This window comes from Anser anser (genome assembly GCF_964211835.1).
Source record: "Anser anser genome assembly, chromosome: 13".
Lineage (NCBI taxonomy): Eukaryota > Metazoa > Chordata > Aves > Anseriformes > Anatidae > Anser > Anser anser.
Window position 1 is genome coordinate 13,811,766 of NC_139734.1, and position 20,446 is coordinate 13,832,211.

Consider the following 20,446-nt stretch of genomic DNA (forward strand, 5'->3'; position numbering starts at 1 on the left):
CAGGCTGTTCTTGTCTTGAAAGACAATTTTACAGGGATGTTCTGGTTCAAGTCACCAGTGCAGGGACTTAAAAAAGTACACGTGACTCAAAGTATATTCTTCCTGAGGAACAGTCTTTCCCTCCCTATATGGTTCTAGAGATCTAATGCTGGACGGTGGCAGTTAGACTGATTATCCATACTGATATCACCCTGGAACCTGCGAAAGCTGTTTGTCACTCATAACAACATTTTGGTCCCAGTAGACACAGAATTCTTCTTTATCCAGATAATCCTTCACTAGCGGTCTCTGCAGATTCAGTGAAGTTGTGACAAGACAGGACTTGTGACAGATACATAAATGCTTGCTATGAAAAAAGGTTGTATTTCAAAGTCTCTTTGTCTGCTGGACATAAGCTCTTTAATAGCTTGATTTCATGTGTCTGTTTTCTTCCAGAATCTAGAATTTGTTTTCTCTTAGCTATTTTACTGCTTTTCTTCCACCAGTGGGGATAGGCTGGCTCACTTATAGAAAGAATAATGCACCTCAGCGTTGGGCTCGCTGGCCCTAGTACAGTTTTCACAGTCTACCCTGTCCAAATAGGAACCGTAGGTGGGAGTACACCCTTCAGCCTAGTATCAAGAAGTTCATGTGTCTAAATGACATAAAAACATTTGTCTTTTTCTCTTACTTTCTGACTTTCACTTACTTTGTATCATGAAGAGAGAGGGATTTTTTTTTTTTTAAATAATATTGTACTTAGTCATATAATTGTCCTTTCTGGATCAGACCAATGACACACCTAGTCTCCTAATGAATATACCTGCATTGTGGGACCAGTGGTCACTCTTCTGGGGGAAAGATTACACTAGAATATACTTGACTATCTAAATCTTTCATTTCCTATGATTTCTTTTAGGAAAACATAGGCCACTTAATCACCTTTTTTTTTTTTTTTTTTTTTTTAAATTTCCTAGGCAAAAAGCTATTCTGAAGCTCTTCACTGGTACAACTATTCTGTCAGCTTCTACACACCTGGGCAAATAGATCAGAATTTGGCTAAGTTGCAGAGGAACATGGCTTCTTGCTATCTTCATCTGAAAGAAGTTGACAAGGTATGTTTATGTATTTATTTATTTGCATTGCTTTTATATGTGTAGTTATATCATTTGAACTTAATTAACAATTTTGTTACTGTACCTCTTTCTCTCTTTCTCTTTGAGAGAGGGAAATGTCTTTGCATGTCTTTCATGATCTGGCAGAGATATGTTGTTCATCTTCTTAGCTGCTTTGGGAGCCCCTTCTAATCACCTGTCATTCTGAACAGACCACAAGTTGTGTGACCATGCCTCAGTATATCAGGTTTCTTCTCAGATTAGGGGCCATTCTCTCTTCAAAACAGATGAGCCTCAGCATGAAAAATGTTTGACAGGTGACACTAGAACTTTCCACAAGTGCGTTAGCCCTCACCTCTGCAGAGAACTGCACCTGCTTTACCTGTTTAGGTCTTTTGTTTTGGGGATGTTAAACTTCTTAGTTCAAAGTGGCAGAGGGGAGTTGATTTTTTCAGCGTCTTGCTTTCTAATTCTGTGGCTCTAGTTCTGAGGAATCAGGAATTCTAGTCACTGTCAGCTCATGGTGCCATCTTACGCTCTGATCACTTTATTTTTCTTTCAGGGGAGGTTGTTGCCAAGCCAATTTTGGTCAGTAATTGTATAAATATATCTAATGTAGCCATTGATATTTGGCGTATCTTTTTAGCTCTCTCCTATTGCAACCTGCATGACTGATTACAAGATGTCATTACTGAATTCCTACAATCTTTTCTGTGTATAGGCTAAAGAGGCAGTTAAAGAAGCAGAGAGGTGTGATCCAAACAGCATCTTTACCCAATTCAGTGTATATAAGATTGCAGTGATGGAAGATGATACTGATAAAGGTAGAACTTGAAAGATAAAAGAGTCAGCTACAAAGACCAGGAGTGTCAAGTGTCTTAGAAAATACTGAGCAGACCTGGACTGTTTGTTTTGGGAAAGGCACAACAGAGGGAAGATAGGAGAAGGATCTATAAAATCATTAAAACTGTCAGGCTGTAGATCTAAAGCTGTCAGAGGGGGATGCTTTAGCACATGACATGTAATATGTGGAGTCCGTTGCCACATCTGGATACTGTTTGGCTGGAGCCTCTGGCTTGGAATTCTGTAATCTTCTCGTGGATAGAAGCCAGAGCAGCATCCTGAGATTAGAATCACTGTATTATACTATTCCTAATATTCTTTTAAAAGCATATGCAGTTGCAAAAATGCTACTGAGCTAGATGAACCTTAATTGAACCAATATTACCACTCTTGATTTTTCTGGTCAAGCAGAACCTAAAGTTACGAGAAAATACATGAATTACTGAGATGACCTACAGAATGACATATCTCTATAGACTTTTTATTCTTTCTAATGAGTTCTGCCATTTCATGTTTTAATGAGAATCCTAGCTCAAATAATGAAAATTGAGAAATATAGTCTATAGTTAATTAGAATACAGAGTAACATGCAGAGCTTATTTTCCAATGAGTCCTGTGCCAATTAATTATTCTGTGTACATCTTTTTAATGGCAGCCTAATTTGTTCACATAATACAGAGCGGTAACCACAGCACAGTGGGAGCATAAAAGCAGCAGCACCCTTAACATAAGCCAAGATGTGGGAGCTTGAAATCATGCCCAGACAATATATTAAGAGAAAGTCTTCCGTGACAAGCAGATATTTAGCAGAACAAAATTAAGGATGTGAGATAGTTTCATTTGTGTGGCATCCTTGTTTCCTTAGATTAGTAGCTTGGAATGCTTTTTTGGCACCTCTCTAGGAAGAAATGTGTAATTGTGGAGAAGTGCTGGAATGGTCAGGTTTTCTTGTCTTGTTTTTTCATATTAAAAAAAATAAAAATATAGCGTTTAGTAAGTTGTGTCTAAAGCCTTACTAAAACAGTAGAACTTTCCACCTTCCATTTTTTTTTCTACTAAAAAAAAATCAATCAAACAAACAAAACCCCAACAACTAATTTTTCTGTATGCATATTTCAGCTGTGGAAGCAGTTATTGAAATTGGGAAGCTAGCAGAAAAGTCATCTCAACGTGAAGACAAGCCGACAGTGGATGAAAATACAGGCACTAACCTCCTGAGTTTAGCTGCCCAAATTGCTTTAGAGGTAGAACAGATAGCATTGTCTTTATTTTGCTTTATTGATATAAATAGAACAGCTGTAAACTCTGTAACGTTATCTACTTTTAGTACTTCTATGTATTTCATGCATTTCTGAGTATTTCCTGCTTGTGTAACCAAGGTCTCACTATATGTTTTCAAATGCATTGCGTAAAGCAAAGTAAAAAATGGTTTCACATATGAAGAAACTATTTTTTTTTCCAGGAAAATTAGTGATTCTGAATTACAAATATTGATAACTAGAAATGACATTGCATATTGCTAGTGCGGTTTATACAAAACATGTTTTAATTTCTTTTCAGAATGAACAACAAGTTGTGGCTATCAAAGCTTTGGAGTATTTATCTGAACATTCACGAGACTGCCGACAAGTATTTGCAGCTCTAAAGTGAGGATTCAAACTATTTACAAGGATAGAGAACTCTGATTTCTCTTTCAAACGTAATTTGTTTTGTTGAGGAAAGTGGAAAACAGAGTAGATGAATGATTAGTTAGCAGTCTTTTTGGTACTGCATATGTACCTCAGTCCTGAACTCTTAGTAGCTGCAGGTATTCCAAGTCTTTTCCAAGCTGATATTAGTAGCTCTCAATTTTATGACGACATTGTGTTTGAACAAATGACCAACAGCAACTCTGATGAGATTGCAGCAATATGTCCGGTGAAAATACAAGTTCATTTGTATCCTCTGATGAAGTACTATTTTCTTGTTGAAATACTCTTATCACTTTTATAAAAACAAATATTATGAGAAAGATCTATTCCTTCCAATTTTTGCTTAAAACTTTTATGAAAGTATATTTATTTACTTACTATTACCTGATTTAACAACATAGTATACAAAATAAAGCTGTAGGAAGGGAAATACTACAATCTTATTCTCAGTTTGACACTGAATTCTGTGAGTTACATGGACTGGTGGTGTAAAGAAGAAAGTGGGATCCTTTCTGAAACCTGAGGTCAAAGTACACTGTTGGAAAAAGTTATCTTGTTTCTTCATTGTTTTTTTTTTTCGCATATTCAGATGCTTGGTTCGTCTCGTGTTGTCAAAGGTCGTAGCAGAAAATGAAGAGAAAAGGTGAGTACATTTTCAAAACCGTGTTCCACAGTGGATATCTTACACAATTAGTGTAACATATACAGGGCTTATTTTCTTACAGAGTAATCGAGATTAGTTTTTATGCTAGTTAAAAGTTCGCACAGATGACTTCCCAACTCGAGCTAATGATGTCACATTAGAACATCTACTTGTATAACCTTTCCTTTAGATGTTTTGTTTTTGTGTTCCAATTTTATTAATGGCTAAGACAGTCAGTTATTGTTTGATGGAGAATGTGAGTTAAGCAGCCTCTTTAACTTTAACACTGGGATAAGATATCTTTCAGACCTTCAAGAAAACAGCATAGTGTCAGTGAGATTAGAAGTTTAACCTGCAGCTCCTAACTGCAACCTAATAGCTGAGAAAACCTCCCGCTACACTCACACAGTGACCTTCACTACTGTAGATCAATGAAACTTTTTGCAGACCTTCAGCACTCCTTTTGCATCTTCAGATACTAGAAGTTTGTAATGCCTGAGACATTTGTCAGAGGAAGAATGATTATAGCCATATTTATGAAGCTGTTGTATTCCAACATCAATAATGTGTTCTTTTATAACAAAAGTAATGAAACCTTTTAAAAACTTGTTTTTTCCTCCATTCTAGAGATAAAGATATCAAGTCAATGCTGACTTATTTGACCTTAGGTATGTTTCTGTTTTGTTTACATTTTCTGTAGTTCTTCCATTTTTGAACATTTAACGATATAATTAGGTCCATACTGTCCACATGTTCAGAATTCTTAGTTCAGTCTAGGTTCTCAACTTCCCAATTCATTGAAAGTTAGGGGTCAACCTAACACTGGAGATTCAGCAGTGCTGTGAAGTTGGATCTCAGACGTACAAGTTTTTGCTATGGAAAGCTTGTCGGGTAGTGCAGGAAGAACTGTTTCCAATAGAGCCTTTTCTTGGCAGCTTCTCTGAGACAAAGGACTCTTTCTTCTAGGCAGTTTTGCTGTAGGAAAGAGAATTTAGTGCTTCATAAGGCCACGCGTGCAAGCAACAGATATTTGGGTACAAGCCACAGCCCCTGTGGCCTCAGATGACCGTCTCATACTCTGACTGCACTGGCAGGGACAAAGTTAGTATCTTTAGTAGCAGAGCTACCACAAAAGGAAGAAGTTTGGTTTTGTACTCTGAACTAGCAGCATGACTTTCTGTTGGCATTAATTAAATGCCAATGATGGTCTTTGCTGTTCTAGCTGTTTAAAAGGAAGGATTTTTAAAACTAAGTTAGTGCTTTTTTATTTCTTATTATTTATTTATTTGTTTGTTTATTTTGTCCTGGACAGTTTAGAAAACTGCAAGGAGCAATAGCAATTTGTTGAATGACAGGAAATGCTTGTCAAAATTGATTGCCACTTTTAAGTTGTGCCATCCTTTGAAGTAGAATTGTCTTACTTGCATTGTAAGAGGTACAGTGGTTTCACAGAGTACTTCTTTTTTTCCATCAAAATAAATTTTTTCACTAAATCTTTTTTACCCCTTTCCTCCTATCTTGGAAACGAAAATTAATGAAATTGTAGAACTTTTTCTATACTAGTCATTCTTAACTGCAACTCAGAGAAGAGAATGAAGAACAGAAGAAAAAAAAATAAAGGTTCCTTAAAGAAAGGCCTTAAACAACAGCTATTAAATTTAATCCCCACCCAACTTTTTGTACAAATTAAGTAAAACTTCTCTGCATTAGGCTTCAGTGTCAATAAACTGTGAGGAGGCAATACCTATTGGCAGCCTTATGTATCTTACCTTAAATGCTGTTTAAGTCACATTTTGATGTTTTTTTGTAAGCTTTTCTGGTCAAGCATATCAGATTTAAGTTGTGAAAATAACTCTTCATTGGGAATTACAAGGGAATTTTGGAAACTGATATTTGTAATGTAGTTATTTGACTTGGAAATGTTTTTATTCTGCTCAGAAAATGTAACATATATTGAACAACACATTTTCTGCAGCTCACAGGAAACTTGCTGAGCCTTTCACAGAAGAGAATTTGGCAAGGGACATAAGGACCTTTGAAGCCCACTGGTTTAGAAAAGTTGGTAGGTTGCATTCTTAAGATCTAAACTGAATCACCTCCACCTTCACTTAGCCAGACCTTAAGGAAGAAAGAAGGGTTTAAAGATGCAGTATTACAGAACTTGTCACCTTTGGCAGTATCTGCCTTAGTGTTTAAGTTTTGATGCATTTTTCTATCTTCTGAAACTATCTGGTATGTCTCCTATTAGAGACGGTATGTCTCTCCTGTTTAGCAGTCTTTGTTAAACTGTTTTGGTGAGGAAGTTAGTGTATTTGTTGTCTGTAAATAAAAATATGAGGGTAGGGTAAAGAATGGAAAAAAACTTTTTAGATTTTTGCTTCAGCCAGAGTATACAGGGAAGAAAATAGTTGAAATCAATAGCAGAAGACATCTGTCAAGATGAGCTTTTGCATACATCCTCTGTAACGTAGCAGTGCTCTAAAAGGGTAGCAAAGAAGGAAGAGAAACTGTAGAGGTCAGATCCAGTAACACGAGTTGAATGGAACTGACCTGTGGTGGCTGTGCTTTTTCCGAGGCAGCATTCTCATGCACTGAAGAAACAATTCACGCATTGCAAAAAAATGTCCTAGGCAATAAATTAATGTGAAAGTTAGAATCTGCAAAGTCACTGTAGAATCTAAACATGTAATTGGATTGGATTCTCGTACATAATTTTCAGTTGTCTTTAGGTGGCTATTGCTCAACCATTTACTAATCAGAGCTGTATGTTTAATTGTATGTTTAACTGACCCTACTGGGAAAAAATGGAGAATGTTTCAAAAAAAAAGAAAGTTTATATTTTTTTCTCCTTGTCTTGGGAATATTAGTCAACACTTTTATTCAGATTCTGTTCTTGTTTACTAACCAGAAAGTGCTTCTTCCAATTCATACTCTTGTGGGTAGGGTACATGTTAGAACAGATACTTTATTGTGATAAAATGATTAAAACAAGATTTGAAAGCATGAAAAAACTATGTTAACAAATCACTAATATCTCTTGCTATTAAATGAGGTGTTGATATTTTGACTAAGAAATTGAATTGCACAATGTGTACTGCTTATTACTAGAGATTAGATGGGCATAACCAATAACATGTTGAAGATTTTTATTCTAGTCTCCATTTTATGTCTTTGTTAGCTTGGAACTTAGCTGTACAGTTCAAGGACTGCCCTGAAAAGATGAGGGATTTTTTTGTACTGTCTTTCAAGGTATGTACTCTCTTGCTTGTAATATCTCTGATAGAGGAATATTGTTATCTGTCTAGTTCTGTTAGAAATTACATCCATGTATCAAGTATCTTGTTGGAGACACGCGTGTCTGCTCCAAAGATGGAGTGCTTCTGTCAGAAGGCAATTGGCTTGTAATAAAAAAAAAAAAAAGCATTATTTTCATACTTTGCATTCTGTTGCTTAAAAATATTGTAAGAAATTTAGACCTCAGTGAGAACTTTCTAAAATAAATAGGTTCTGATGTTTGGGAACTGTATCATTAATAGGAATATGTTACACAGAGAAATACTTGAGTCCTGATCTCCATTCAGAACTTCTACCAACAATGTACTTTTTGTATGTGTTTGTAGGGAAGGGGCTCCAACACTGATGTATTCTTTATATTTAAAAAATCTTCTTGTGTAATTTTACAAACAGTATTGCAAAATATATATATATATATGTATATACTATTCATGCCTGATTACTAGACAAGTCGTAGAGGACACTTGGCAATCATCTGTTCAAGAGCAAATTGCTTTATATAGTCAGAATTCCCATTACTTCTTCCTATTTTTGGTTTCAGTTGTCCCAGTTTTGTCCTTCTGACAAAGCTGTTCTAATTGCTCAGAAGACATGCCTGTTAATGGCAGCTGCGATTGATCTGGAATTGGGGAGACAACAAATAACATCTTTTGAACAGGTAGGGCATTGTTGTTACCTGATTTGGTAGGTATTCATGAAATGAACATTCAGTGCAGTGTTTTTTTCTTTTGATTTTGAAGTCTTCATTGTTTTACTCAGAGCAGGATATTAAAATGTAGGCATGGGAACCTTCCATAATTAATTTGAATCAATACACCTAATGCTTTTCAGGCAATTGAAAATGCTGGATGTCTGTAAAGTAGTTTTGTTGACTTCAGTGGATCTGAGCAGATCTATATCAGCAAAGGGTCAGGACAGTGTCTTTTCTTAAAGGAATGTCAGTCTACCTCATTTGTTATGTAAGGAGTCTGCTGCTAAACGTAGGTTTGTCAGGCAGATAATTACTGTGTCTTTAGGATTATGCCATCACTGAAAATAGTTACCAGTGTGGTTATATGGTTATGATAAAGCTCACCTTTTTATTTTTTCATACATCCTTTCTGAGGGTTTGTTACTTACTGTGGTAAGAAGGAATTTGTTATGTGGGATTCAGTGGTTTCTCAGTCTCAATAACACTATTTTATGTTTGAGAGCTAAAATAAATTATGTCCCATAGGGACACATAAGGCCCTTTCTGGACTAATGGAACTTTCAGTATGAAGAGTCTTTGCCTGAAATGTGGAGGTCTTTGCAAAAGAGAGAGAGAGAAAAACAAAACAATAACTCATGTAGATGATGTATTAATTAGGCTGGTTCTGCATTTATTATATAATTAGATATGGAGAACTCTCTTCTGTTGTTAGTTGTGAATTGTATATTCCTTTTGCTTGTAAAATTATGACAAAAATTTATTCTAAAATTTGTGAATTAGATGGAGTTTTTGACTCAGGCCCTTCAACATCTCCAGGCATGCAAGGAGATATGGAAAGTTCTGAAATTAACAGGTAAGCTGCAAGGTGTGTCTATTCAGTACACACGGTGTAGTCACTGAATTCATTGAAAATACAGCACGTGTGGAATTACTGTTTTAGCTGAGGAGTGTTGAAGCAAATATATGGCAATATGATATAAGAATTGACAACGTTTTTTTGTATGTCATTGCTGGCTTTTTATTATATAGGTGCTGTGAAGTGGGGAAAGATCTTTCAGGGTGAATTTGATTGACTTTTCTGTCTTAACTGTTAAGAAACTCCATCTTTTTGCTCTAGACTAGACTGGTGCCAGATTACCATGCTTTTTTTTTCTTTTTCACACTATTCTTGTGCTGGAGTAAGATATGGTTTCAATAGTTTTACTGGACTCTTCCCATATAAGGCATTAGATACTACAGAAAGACCTGTTGCTGTACTTTGAAGTGCCAAAACCCATCCTCTGTTCCTTGACTGTTCTGTGTCCTTTTAGATCAGACTAATCACAGGAGTCTGGAGTGGTTTCAGCTGACAGCTGAGATGCTGTGTGACTGTTAGCTTAGAGGCTGCACGCTTCCCCTTTTTGGTAATAAATTGGTAGACAAATTTATACAGTCCTTGTCTGACCTGCAGTCCAGTTTCTTTTCAGTGTTAGGTTTTGGACATTGTGGAGTTTCCATCGTAAGATGCATTAATAGTTAACTTTTGTCAAGAAATTTACTTGTTGTAAAATGTTACTTGCATAAACTTTATTGTTTCTGAACTAAAGTTTCATTACATAGCTTGCATTTGAATTCTGTGTATTCCTATCCTTAAAACCCGTGGGTTTGATGATCTCAGTACAGGGACATTTCACTAGATCAGAGTTTTTATTGCAGAGGTTTGTGGGATGGTAGCCTGGTGTTTCCTTCACTTCTTCACTGGACCTTAGCCAGTGTGTGGATAAGTCTGTTGCCCTGGAGGATGCTGAAAATGTTCTGCTTTGGACATCTGAGGCTTTTCTCCAAGACTCCTGCTGTGTTCCACTTGCTCTACTGTTAAATGAGGGTTTTCCTGCCTGTTGGAAGCAAAATGTGTACCTTGTGGTACACCATATAGTTTTAAGAGAATGAACCATTACAAACAGGCAATTCTGTCTTTCCTGTAGGAGATTTTGCTAAAGATCCCACAGACACTTTGCTGCTGCTGTATGAATTTGAAGCAAAATCCAAACTTAATGATCCAACGCTCAATAACCTTATGGAGTCAGTGTGGGAGCAGCCACAAATAGAGGTCAAGACGCTAGAGATCATTGCATGTAAGGACTGCATTTGTACTTTCATAGTTCTTCAAGTCATGAAAAACAGCTTATGCTACTCTTTCCTGTTCATTTGAGGTGACATAGATTATTCTGTGTTGCACAGCATGCAAAAAATGATACACTTTTGTCCTGAAGCAAATATTCTTTGGTTCTCAGCAGTATTAGGAGATCTGCATTTTGAAATGTCATTGTATTATATGGATGATGAACCAGTAATTAATGATGTCCTTCCATTTCTAGAACCTAAGACATTTGTGGAGGCTGTGAGTCTGGAAAATGTTGTTCAGATAAACTTTTACAACATCCAAACTGGCAAAGGCAAGAGAATGGCCCTAGTTGATTCGTGCCCCAAGACAGAAGTTTTAGGATGTGTACTTTGGCTAGATTTGGAGTTTCAACTTAGCGTAGTTAATTTGTAAATAGCTCTTCTCTATATTATACCACGCTTTTTTTAGTGACCAATGAGATTAAAGTCTGGCTCCAGTCACTTCTTTCTTGTTCTCTATTTTCTTTTGTTTTTAAGCATTAGCAATGGAACCTCCAGCTCGGTATCCTGTACTGTGTAAGAAAGCTCTGCAGGGTGCATTAAACCTTCACAGAAAGCAGACTGCCATTGATGCTGTGAAATTTAGGTTAGTGTTATCACATAGCTTTGCCATGAGTCTCTGATTGGAAATGTGATAGGGAATAAAGCCTGCAACTGGAAAAAGTGGGTTTGGGCTTATTTTCAAAGTTTCACTAATCGCTGGCCAACCAACATACCACTGAAGTATGACTGTTCAACAGGTGTGTTAACTGCAACCTATTCGCTAGGCATATTTTCAATAAATGAACGTATTGAGGATAGAAAATGAAAATTAGATCTAGAAAGGATCTCTGGCTGTTTCCTGTGATAAAGGTGTTCATTGCAAACATTGTTCTGCAGCAGTGAAGTAGTGATCTGGAAAATTAAGACAAAAGCTAAAAAGAAAGCCACGAGCTGTAAGTTAGTGACATGATGCCATAGTACATACATGAGTTATTCTGCTGGGTAACCAGCTCTGCAACAGATGTTGCTGGTGGAATCTGAAAAACAACCTGGTGTGTCCTTCTCTCTCAGCTGTATCTCGTAATAGATTTTTTTTTTCCATTTTACCAAGTTCTGTGCAGTAACCACTGGGCAGAAGCAACCATTAACACTGCCTTTCTTACTTCACACTGAGAAAGAAAGATCTGTTTTTAGAACCTATGTATTTGTTACTGATTTTCTAAGGACACTGAGTACTTAGCTCTTGGTGAAATTAGAAAAGGTATCTTCTCTTTTTCTTTGCTGTCGTGTATAGCAAGCCATGAAAACATTATAAGCCTGTGTTACTTTAGAAATGAATTTCTACTTTCATACTTTATATGAAAATAAAGAAGTATTTACTGCTCTTGGTTCCCTTTTTGCACAGTCTGTATGAATGAGTTCTGATGCTCGGAAAATGTATGTCTCTGCTGTCAGACTGTGAACGTAATAAGCACGGGGTGGACATGCCAGGGTGGCAATCATAATAGACACACAAATAAGTGTGCTGCTAGTGCTAAAATGTAGCTGTGTGTTCTGTGCACATGGTATTTAATGTTTCCTCTTTCACTCTGTTTTGATTAACAGCAAATGCTTACATAGTTTGATTAATCTTTCTTTGCCAACTGGAGTAACAGACTTGGATGCTTGTGTGCTGCAAGAGGTATGGGGCTACTTTGAAGATGCTCTGAGTGTAATCAGCAGCACAGTAAGTTGAACAGGAAAACAAAAGATGGGGAAATTCTGAACAAGTTTAAAAAAACTTTCCCATCAGATTGAGAATACTTAGTAGACTGAACATTATACAGTGTTATATATGAAGCAGCTAAGACTTCTTCAGTAAAAGATGCACTGAAATTACCTCAAAAGAAATGGCTTTTGGATATTTATAACTGAATTATGAATTTTCCTAGATTTTTTTAGGGCTTTTTAGAGATACTTAAGCCCAAATTTTCAGTGCCTCTTTTATAAACATCCTGAGCTAGAACATCTATCTTTCCTCCTCTTGCTTTCTACATTCTTTTGCTGAATATGGTTTTGTAAATGCATATTGCTTTTCTGGATTGTTTTAAAGCCGGCTAAAATTTGGATAGCAGTCCTGCTTTTTTTTTTTTTCCCTCAATGTTTTGTAGATGCATTTAGGGACTTAATGTATTACTGTATTTTTATTTTTTTTCCAAATGACCTAGAACTAGATTCCTGTGCTGTCAGTACTTATTGAACCACATTTGTTCTTGAGTGCCTTGTTTCTATGACGACAGGTATATGGAGAAGAAAATCTTTTCTTCTGTAAGCATTGCTGGTATTCCTTTCAGGCCTGAAGCATGTGCTGTACAGCAAAGGCAGTTGTAATGAGGAAGTCAGATATTTCTACTTACAATCAATAGCTAAGGAGTTAATCAGTTAAGGAGTATTCCTGTTATGCAGGACTAGTGGAACCAATACGGTTTCATAATTTCATTCCAGTGCATGACTGTTTCTTTAGTCAGGTTTGAATGTCTCTTTTATAAAAATAATATAAAGATACGCTGTTCCTTGCTTACCAAAAAAGAACATGCCCACATTCATACCTGCCTTTCATTAAAGTTCTCGTCTATAAATTTGGTAATGTTCTTGTTGTATAGAACTTCATGTTCATATCGTGAGGGGTGTGAATGATATGTTAACGTGGACTGATACTCGTAACAGCATAATTTCATCTGTACTAGAAGGCCTTCTTTTGCAGTCTTGCTTATGGCTGTTAGTTGGTACCATGCTAAGAGGAGGAGCCTGGAGCAGCACAACAGAACACTGTCAGTTAGAAAACTGGGATACCACTCATGATTTATACCTCCTATTCAGAAATGGATGCCACAGTTCAGAAATTCACTCTGGGCCCTCATACTTACGATGAGAAGGATCTATCAATCTATCTGCTTGCCCTTGCCTTCCCTAACTGAATGAGGTTTTAACTCCTGTTGGGTACTTCAGCTTCTGTTCTGCAGTTATTATTAAGGGCTGCTTTCACACTGGTAAGGCACTGCCACAGCATGTAAAGAAATTCTGAACACTTCAAGGACTGCTTTTGATCTTCATTGAGCAGCTAGGTCCTGCTATACAGGACTGTTTGGATAAACTGCTAAGTACTGCAGCAGTAAGACCAGCCTGTCTGCAGATGGACTGTAGGAAAACAAACTTCCATTCTAGCATCTTCCCAGTCCCACAGAATTGTATTTTCTGACCTACCAATAAGTAACTGCAACGTGACTTATCCATGTTGGAAACAAGCTGTTTGACAATAGTGCAGATGGACTGTGAAGTACAGAATAGCTCTGAAAGAATTCTCGTTTGCTTAGGAGAAAAAAAACATCCCTGTTTTCCCACTTGAAAACTAAGCTCTGATGTACTCTTGGCTAGTCAAGAGAAAAGTCCATTTTCTGATGAGCTGCTGTTTGTTGTTTGCTACTCCAGGATGGTTACCCAGAGATAGAGACCCTTTGGTTGATGACAAGAGCCTGGAACACGGGAATATTTCAGTATACCATTGGTAAATATAAGGAAGCAGAGCAATGGTGTGGATTAGGAATGCGTTTCCTCAATCATCTAGGATCTCTGAAGAAAACCTACGAAGGCCATGTAAGTGTAACCAGACGGTTATGAGGAATGGGGGTGAATGTCTGGGTTGAATTTGTTAGGAATAGGTAGTAGTGGACGGGAGGAAGTGAAATTTCATTTTGAAGGAATGGATCTGGGTGAAGAAATCACTTCCTATGATCTTTAAAGGGTTTCAGAAGCAGCATGGTACCTAAATATTTTCGGGGAGCTTGATGCTTAAAGAATTTTTTCAAAGTGAGGCCAGAATAGATTTGATACACGGTAGAAAGAGCCATGTAATGTCTTTTTACTGGAAGGATTGCACAAATGGCTTACTGGAAGTAAACTTCAGACTATTTGTGGCTGTGGGGAATTCCTTGTACCTTGCCTGCTTGCTAAAGGCATGATGCTGTACCATTTTACTTAAATCATCTGTTGCATAAATACTTTAAAGCTTGGTTTTCAGTATGATCTAATATCTTATAACTAGGGTTTAAGTGACATGAATGAAATCATTAGAGCACATCTTCTCAGGAGTAGCTTAGCTGAGGGAGAAATTCTGTGGGAGAAATTCTTCTGTGAGGGAGAAATTTCAGGGCTAGTACCCCTACAGAAAGCAGCAACGCTTTTTCTTACTCTGTCACAAGTAAGCTTCTCTCTGTAGTTTTTGGCTGGTGCTCCTCTTGATTGCAACACGGCGCAGCCTGGTTGGTGTTACGTGATCGTCAGTCAGTCTCTTATGCGCAAGCCAGTCAATCAAGAGCTGGTTGCAACTTTTGTATTATTTTAAGTACATCAGTTAAGACAATAAGAATAGATTTGTTAATTGATGAAAGACTTGGCTATGGGCTATGCTTTATGTCAGTATAAATAAATCCACCTTTTTGAGGTGCAGCTGATTTAAACTAAAGCCCCATGTTTAAATCTGTGCATGTTTAAATCTTTTTATGAATCCAAAATTGTTTAAATTTTTACATGAATTCTAAATTTAGAAGCTGGTTGTAGTCTCCCACCTATTCCCCTACTCCTGTTCCTTGCCATTTCTTTAAATTACCTGGTTGTATGATACTTTATCCATCCTTGCTGACTCAGACAAATATGGTGCTTATATTCTCCAGATGGTTGGTCTTTATAGTGAGGTTCTGGACAAATTGGACAGAGCAAAAGGGTTTATTCCAAATGAAGAATAATGATAGCCACAACTGGAAGAAGGAGGACAGCAGTCTCGTGGAAACATCCTGCTGACTGAAGGAGGCTGTTAGCTCTGCAAAAAGGCATGAGGTCACAGGAGCAGTGGAAAAGAAACCAGGATCTCCCTCTTGTTGGTGTTTAAGTTACGTACTTTTTAGGAAGCATTTATTGAATAAATGTAATTGTTTTCTTCTAGGGAAAAATTTTCATTCTGTGGATCTATATAACAGAAATAAATATATAGCTGTCTCATGAGATGGGCCTGCAGTTGCGTAACAGGTTAATTTAAATATCAGAATTTAAATTTAAATTTAGTAGTAAGTGGCACCGTGAACAATAATAGTATTCCAAGGCCAGGCATCTCCTCTGGATGCCATAGCTGCCTTGCTACATAAATATTTATCAGATTGTTTAGTTTTCAGTCCATTTTGGTATGGATAAGAATTCAGAGCTGTTTGCCAGGATCACAATTTAGTTAGAATATAAAAGAGCAGGTGCTACAAAAAAAAAGCTAAAGCTTTAACTAGGTACTGCTTTTTTATAGACTACTGACTGTGACGTGCCAGTTTGGCATAAAATCCCCCCAAATCCATATAAAAACACAGGCTGGTAAATAGATGGATTCAACTACAGCTGGATTGCCTAAGGAGGTATGTCCCATCTGAAATTCAGTGCGGTGGAGTGGAGGTACGAAATACTATTACTTCTGTGCAACCATTGCTGGTTTACCAGCAGCTTCAGAAGTCAGAAGATACATGGCCTGAGTGCTGTCTTCTGTGCTGTGGGACAGATGCACTTAGTGATGCACCTTGGTGTCCTAACTCCGGGGGATAAATCATGGTTGCATTTTATGTGCTTATGAGCATAAGGTCAAAGTGCATACCTCTTCTGATGTGCCCGGTCCTTCTCTGGAAGGAAATAAAGGTGACTTGAGTCGAGGGAAGCAACAGCGCACTGTCATGAAGGCCTTTGAGTGCTAGGGGACCAGTACTGTGAGTTCTAGCAGAGGATAAATGCACTTAGTATAGAAGTTTAAAAAAAAAGGCTGATAGGGTGCTTGAGCAAAAAAAAAATAAAAAACAAACAAACAAAAAATTCGTGGTTTCAGTTGATTGTTTAGAAGATGAGGTAAGGAGATATCATAGCTAGTAGATATGTGCTGACTGCTTTTCAGTTAGGGATGCGTACTATAGTAAAAAGGCACAAGGCACAACAAAGTTAATATCGTGTATTCTGTCTTTTGTGTGATAGACATTGTATACAATTTGTATGATTTTTAACTGGGCATACATCCTATAAATAGATTTTTCTGCTTTTTCTGTAAGAAGAAATTCAAGCTCCCCTGAGGGACATTGTACCTACTGGGACCCTCTCTAGTGCTTACTAGAGAGCTGTAAGTGTTTTGGTAATTATTCTTTACAGGCTTTACACAGAAGGGAGGGCTGATGGACCAATATACTGATGGAACAGTATGTTTCAGCTATAAGATCATGTGGTTTGTGATCACTATTTATCTAACTTCATTTAAAAAAAATTAGAAGTATATTTTACTTACGATCAGATTATTAAAGCCTATTCAGAAAGAGGATGGCTGCTAACAGCAGGATGCTGGCTATATAACAGAAGAAATTGCAGTAGTTGTACTGCATTCTGAAGGACTGACGTGCTCTGAAAGAAGAGCTTACTGTGCTTAGTGCAGTGGTCTGGGCCCTTGCAAGCAAGAAGTAATTAGAACAGTTAGCTGCACTGCAGTCTCTAAGTTCCACGGCCGTCTTCTTTTCCCAGTCTGAGTAGAGCAAATAATAGGAGTGATTTCTGCTTTTCACGTGCATCAGGCACCACGGTGAATGTTACTGCTGACGCTGGAAAGCAGCCTTCAGCAAAGCTGCCACATCCTCTTGCCTGTTACGCAGATGGATACTGGCTCATTTCCTGAAGGCAGCTACGTGCAGACGTGTGACAGAGTGTGGCATTTACAGCAACCGTAAGTTGGAACATATTGTACCAGATACTTTGCAGTACTGCACGGGTCAATATCAGCTTCTGGATAACAGTGCAAGAATGGGCCTTCCCCCAGGAGTGCATTACGTTGAAGATGGCAAACAGGGAAGTACTGAGAAGTTTATAGGATCTGGTGCCAGTGATAGCAAGATACTGGATACCGTGGCTGAGACTGGTGCTGTGTGAGCTGTGCCTCTGCCAGAGAGTTTGTTATGAAGAGTTTCGTTGCTCTTGAGGCTCAGCTTGATAGAACTATGTCGTGGTAGGATTAGGAAGGTACATTTGTGGCAATAGTCAAGTGGGATGCAAAAAATAATTGTCCTCAACTGGAGATTATATACTTGATTTTATTCCTGAGGGTCCCCAGGGCCTTTATTCCTCCAGCTGAGGTGGTATAAGCAGTGGAAGCCGCTTCCACTGAACTTGTGTGGCATTCCCTTGATGGTACCCAGAGAAATGAGCCAGGCTGTCTGACTGCAGACGGTTCCAGTGACACACAAGTAGGAGGATGGGCCTGTTGGAAGCTCACTCCAAGGGGTCTGATTTAGACCTCTCAGGGCAGCTACTTTCGGATCTTTAATGGACTGTGTGCTGGCTATTTAACTAAGGAACACTTCTGAACCCATAAAAAGCCAGGCCTCAACTGTCACAAAATTCTTCTTGAGTAACAGTTTTGGAGACAGATGCTGCATCACACTAATGTAGGCACTGTAAATGGATGCCACAGAGTCAAAGGTATTCCTTGCTGCTTGTGCATCTCCTTGGTGCCTGCCAGGCCACCTTTAATTATGGTTCTGAGTTCTGACTTGCACAAATAAACAGGTAAAGGTGTCAGACTGCACCAGATGAGGAGGTCATGTTTGCCCAGGAAGTATTGCAGGTAATTACATACAGCCGTAGAAGGGCAGTAAGCATTAAAGGTGTTTTTGCCTACAGCCAGCATCGTTTGAATTTTTTCCTTGGAGATGCTCAGTTTGATTTCTGTTATACTACAGACTTTACTCATGAGTCCAAATCAGATCAGTTACAGACACTGCTGATGATACTTCTTACCTCATCGCTGCTCGTTTTAACATTGTATGCTTTATTCCAGGCGTAAGATTTTTCCATAGGTTTTAAGCAGCACAAAGATTCCTCTTTTAGTTGAATCAGACCTTAATTAGCTCAATTTCCAATGACCATTTCCAACAGGTAGTTTGCGTGCAAACACCCTGCTTTGCAGGCTGAGTTTGCTAGCATAGATGCAGGCTGGTCCATGCAAGCTGGTCTCAAGTTTTATTTTACTAAGCTAAACATTGCATTATAGCCCAGTTAGTCCAGCTAGGATGACTACGGGATATAAATCTTCTTAAGTCAACAAGAGCTGACCTGAAAAAAAAATAATAAAAATTGGTGCTGTTCTCTTCACAAGTCTCCTTTTATCGCTCAGTTTTGTGCAGCATGGTTTCACCTTGGAGAATTCAGGTGCTTATCCTGAGATGCTAACAGATTGCTCCAGAAGGTGGCATCGCAGCAGCAGTTTCTGATTTACACATCACTGTGCAAACAACAGGGTGTGCTGGGGTGTTTGCTCTGCAACTGCAGTTTCTCCTTGCTTCTGAGAACATAAATGCATCCTCCAGGGCAGTAGTTCACAAATCCTTCCCCCTCAAGCCTGTATTTTATGCCCTTTCTTCTAATCTGATAATTTCTTAACTATCTGGGAAGCAGCAACAGTCTAGATGAGCAAGGAAACCTTCCACTTACGATGCACCTAGGGCTACCTCCCTCCGTACAGTTTAAGAAGTGTTTCTCTGCTACTGTAGTGCTTGCACTGAGTGTTTTGGAGAGGCAGGAAGAGGGGCTGGCCTGGCCACTAGCACTTAGGTCAAGCCCAGAAGAATTGAAGTGATCACAGTAATCAGAAATCAAGGTAATTGGAAGAGGACTGAAGCTCATTAGAGGATTGGGCAGAAGCTTTTGTCAAGTAGTGCACTGGAACTAAGAATAGGGAGGAAATACCACTGTCAGCCCTGCGGTGAGCCAAGTGTGGTCCCAACAAGATATTGCTAATCACACAGTCAGCGGCTTCTGCATGCTTGTACCATTAGCCGTTGCTACACTGACTGACCCAAACAACTCAATGTTTTTAATTAGGGTTAAAAAAACTCAAGTCAAACCACATGCCCCTCATTTTGGAGGCAAGGGATGTAAACAAACACTGGAGAACAGGGAGTGCTTAAGGATTCTTCGAGGAAAGAGACTCCTTTAGTATGACAATGACGTTATCGTCTTCACAGCAGATGCTTTAGAGCCATGAATCCTGCTGTGAAGGGCTGAGGAAAGCAGGGAAGAGTAATCCTTGCAGCTTATGCTGCCAAGCATCGGTAGGAAGACAAGCCCCGTATGACAGCTATCCAGGTGCCTGCACCTCAGGCGCTGATGAGAAAAAACTTTCAGAGAAAGCTGTTACTAAATTCCCTGTAAAACCCTCTCCCAGCAGCCTCAGAGATACTGTGCTCCCATGCTTGGTAAGGACCAGAGGGTTAATTAACCAGAACCACAGAGGCAGAAATGTGCAGTTTGAAAAGAAGGAAAAAAACCTTCAAGATTTAAGAAACAAAACTCCTCTCACCTTTGAATTAGCTCAGCTAGATGACGAAGCAGCTTCAGACAGGAATGTATAATGATTCCCCATTAGGCACACTTGTCTGCCAGTGAACACTCCTGTTCTCTGTATTTTAAAATACTAGAAGAAGATAATTGTTGTATTTACAGCTTGTCTTCTTCTGCTGTATAAATAACATTAAACCATAAAAGGATGCTCTCTATTAGCTGGACTATGTATACACACACACGCATATATACACACACACACTTTGCTGCCTTTCCATCCAATACAGAAACAATTATCTAGCAGCATAGAAACCCTATTATTTGACCCACATTCACAGAGAAAACTCCATACACTTCAAGCTGTGACCCAAAATACATTTACTGTGTCAACTCATCAAACTGAAATCACCCTGTGTGACAACAACCCAAGAGAGCCTTTCGGTGGCCTGGTTATGGCTGGAAATAAAGAAGGCCACTTCCTTTTCTCTTTTAGGCTAGTGCACAGCGACCACCTGATAGTATGAAGCTTTTTTTTTTTTTAATCAGTATGATGCTTTCAACACTTAAAATTGCTGTGGAGGGACCTATCAATAATTGCTAAGATCTGCATCAGAAAACAGACCTGGCACACAATGAAAGACTCCACAAGAAGGTCTCAAAGACAGAG

At 38.3% G+C, this 20,446-nt stretch overlaps 1 protein-coding gene across 12 annotated transcripts in view; it reads left to right on the top strand.

The window, feature by feature from the left end:
- Nucleotides 1–15,438, top strand: part of TEX11 (testis expressed 11) — a 30,924-nt gene extending 15,486 nt beyond the window's left edge. For 5 of the 12 annotated variants that reach the window (XM_083797944.1, XM_083797949.1, XM_083797950.1 and 2 more), the window contains 15 exons: nt 957–1,094; nt 1,816–1,918; nt 3,057–3,181; nt 3,498–3,583; nt 4,218–4,271; nt 4,899–4,939; nt 6,247–6,333; nt 7,450–7,520; nt 8,107–8,223; nt 9,037–9,109; nt 10,221–10,370; nt 10,897–11,005; nt 12,007–12,127; nt 13,870–14,034; nt 15,111–15,438. In XM_083797944.1, the coding sequence (XP_083654070.1) occupies nt 957–1,094; nt 1,816–1,918; nt 3,057–3,181; nt 3,498–3,583; nt 4,218–4,271; nt 4,899–4,939; nt 6,247–6,333; nt 7,450–7,520; nt 8,107–8,223; nt 9,037–9,109; nt 10,221–10,370; nt 10,897–11,005; nt 12,007–12,127; nt 13,870–14,034; nt 15,111–15,182 (1,512 nt within the window). In that variant the 3' untranslated portion in view covers nt 15,183–15,438. Of the gene's footprint in view, nt 1–956; nt 1,095–1,815; nt 1,919–3,056; nt 3,182–3,497; nt 3,584–4,217; nt 4,272–4,898; nt 4,940–6,246; nt 6,334–7,449; nt 7,521–8,106; nt 8,224–9,036; nt 9,110–10,220; nt 10,371–10,896; nt 11,006–12,006; nt 12,128–13,869; nt 14,035–15,110 lie in introns of those variants that run through there. The other 7 variants (XM_083797947.1, XM_083797948.1, XR_014572128.1 and 4 more) reach the window with 7 other exon arrangements.
- The last annotated feature ends 5,008 nt before the right edge of the window (nt 15,439–20,446 follow it).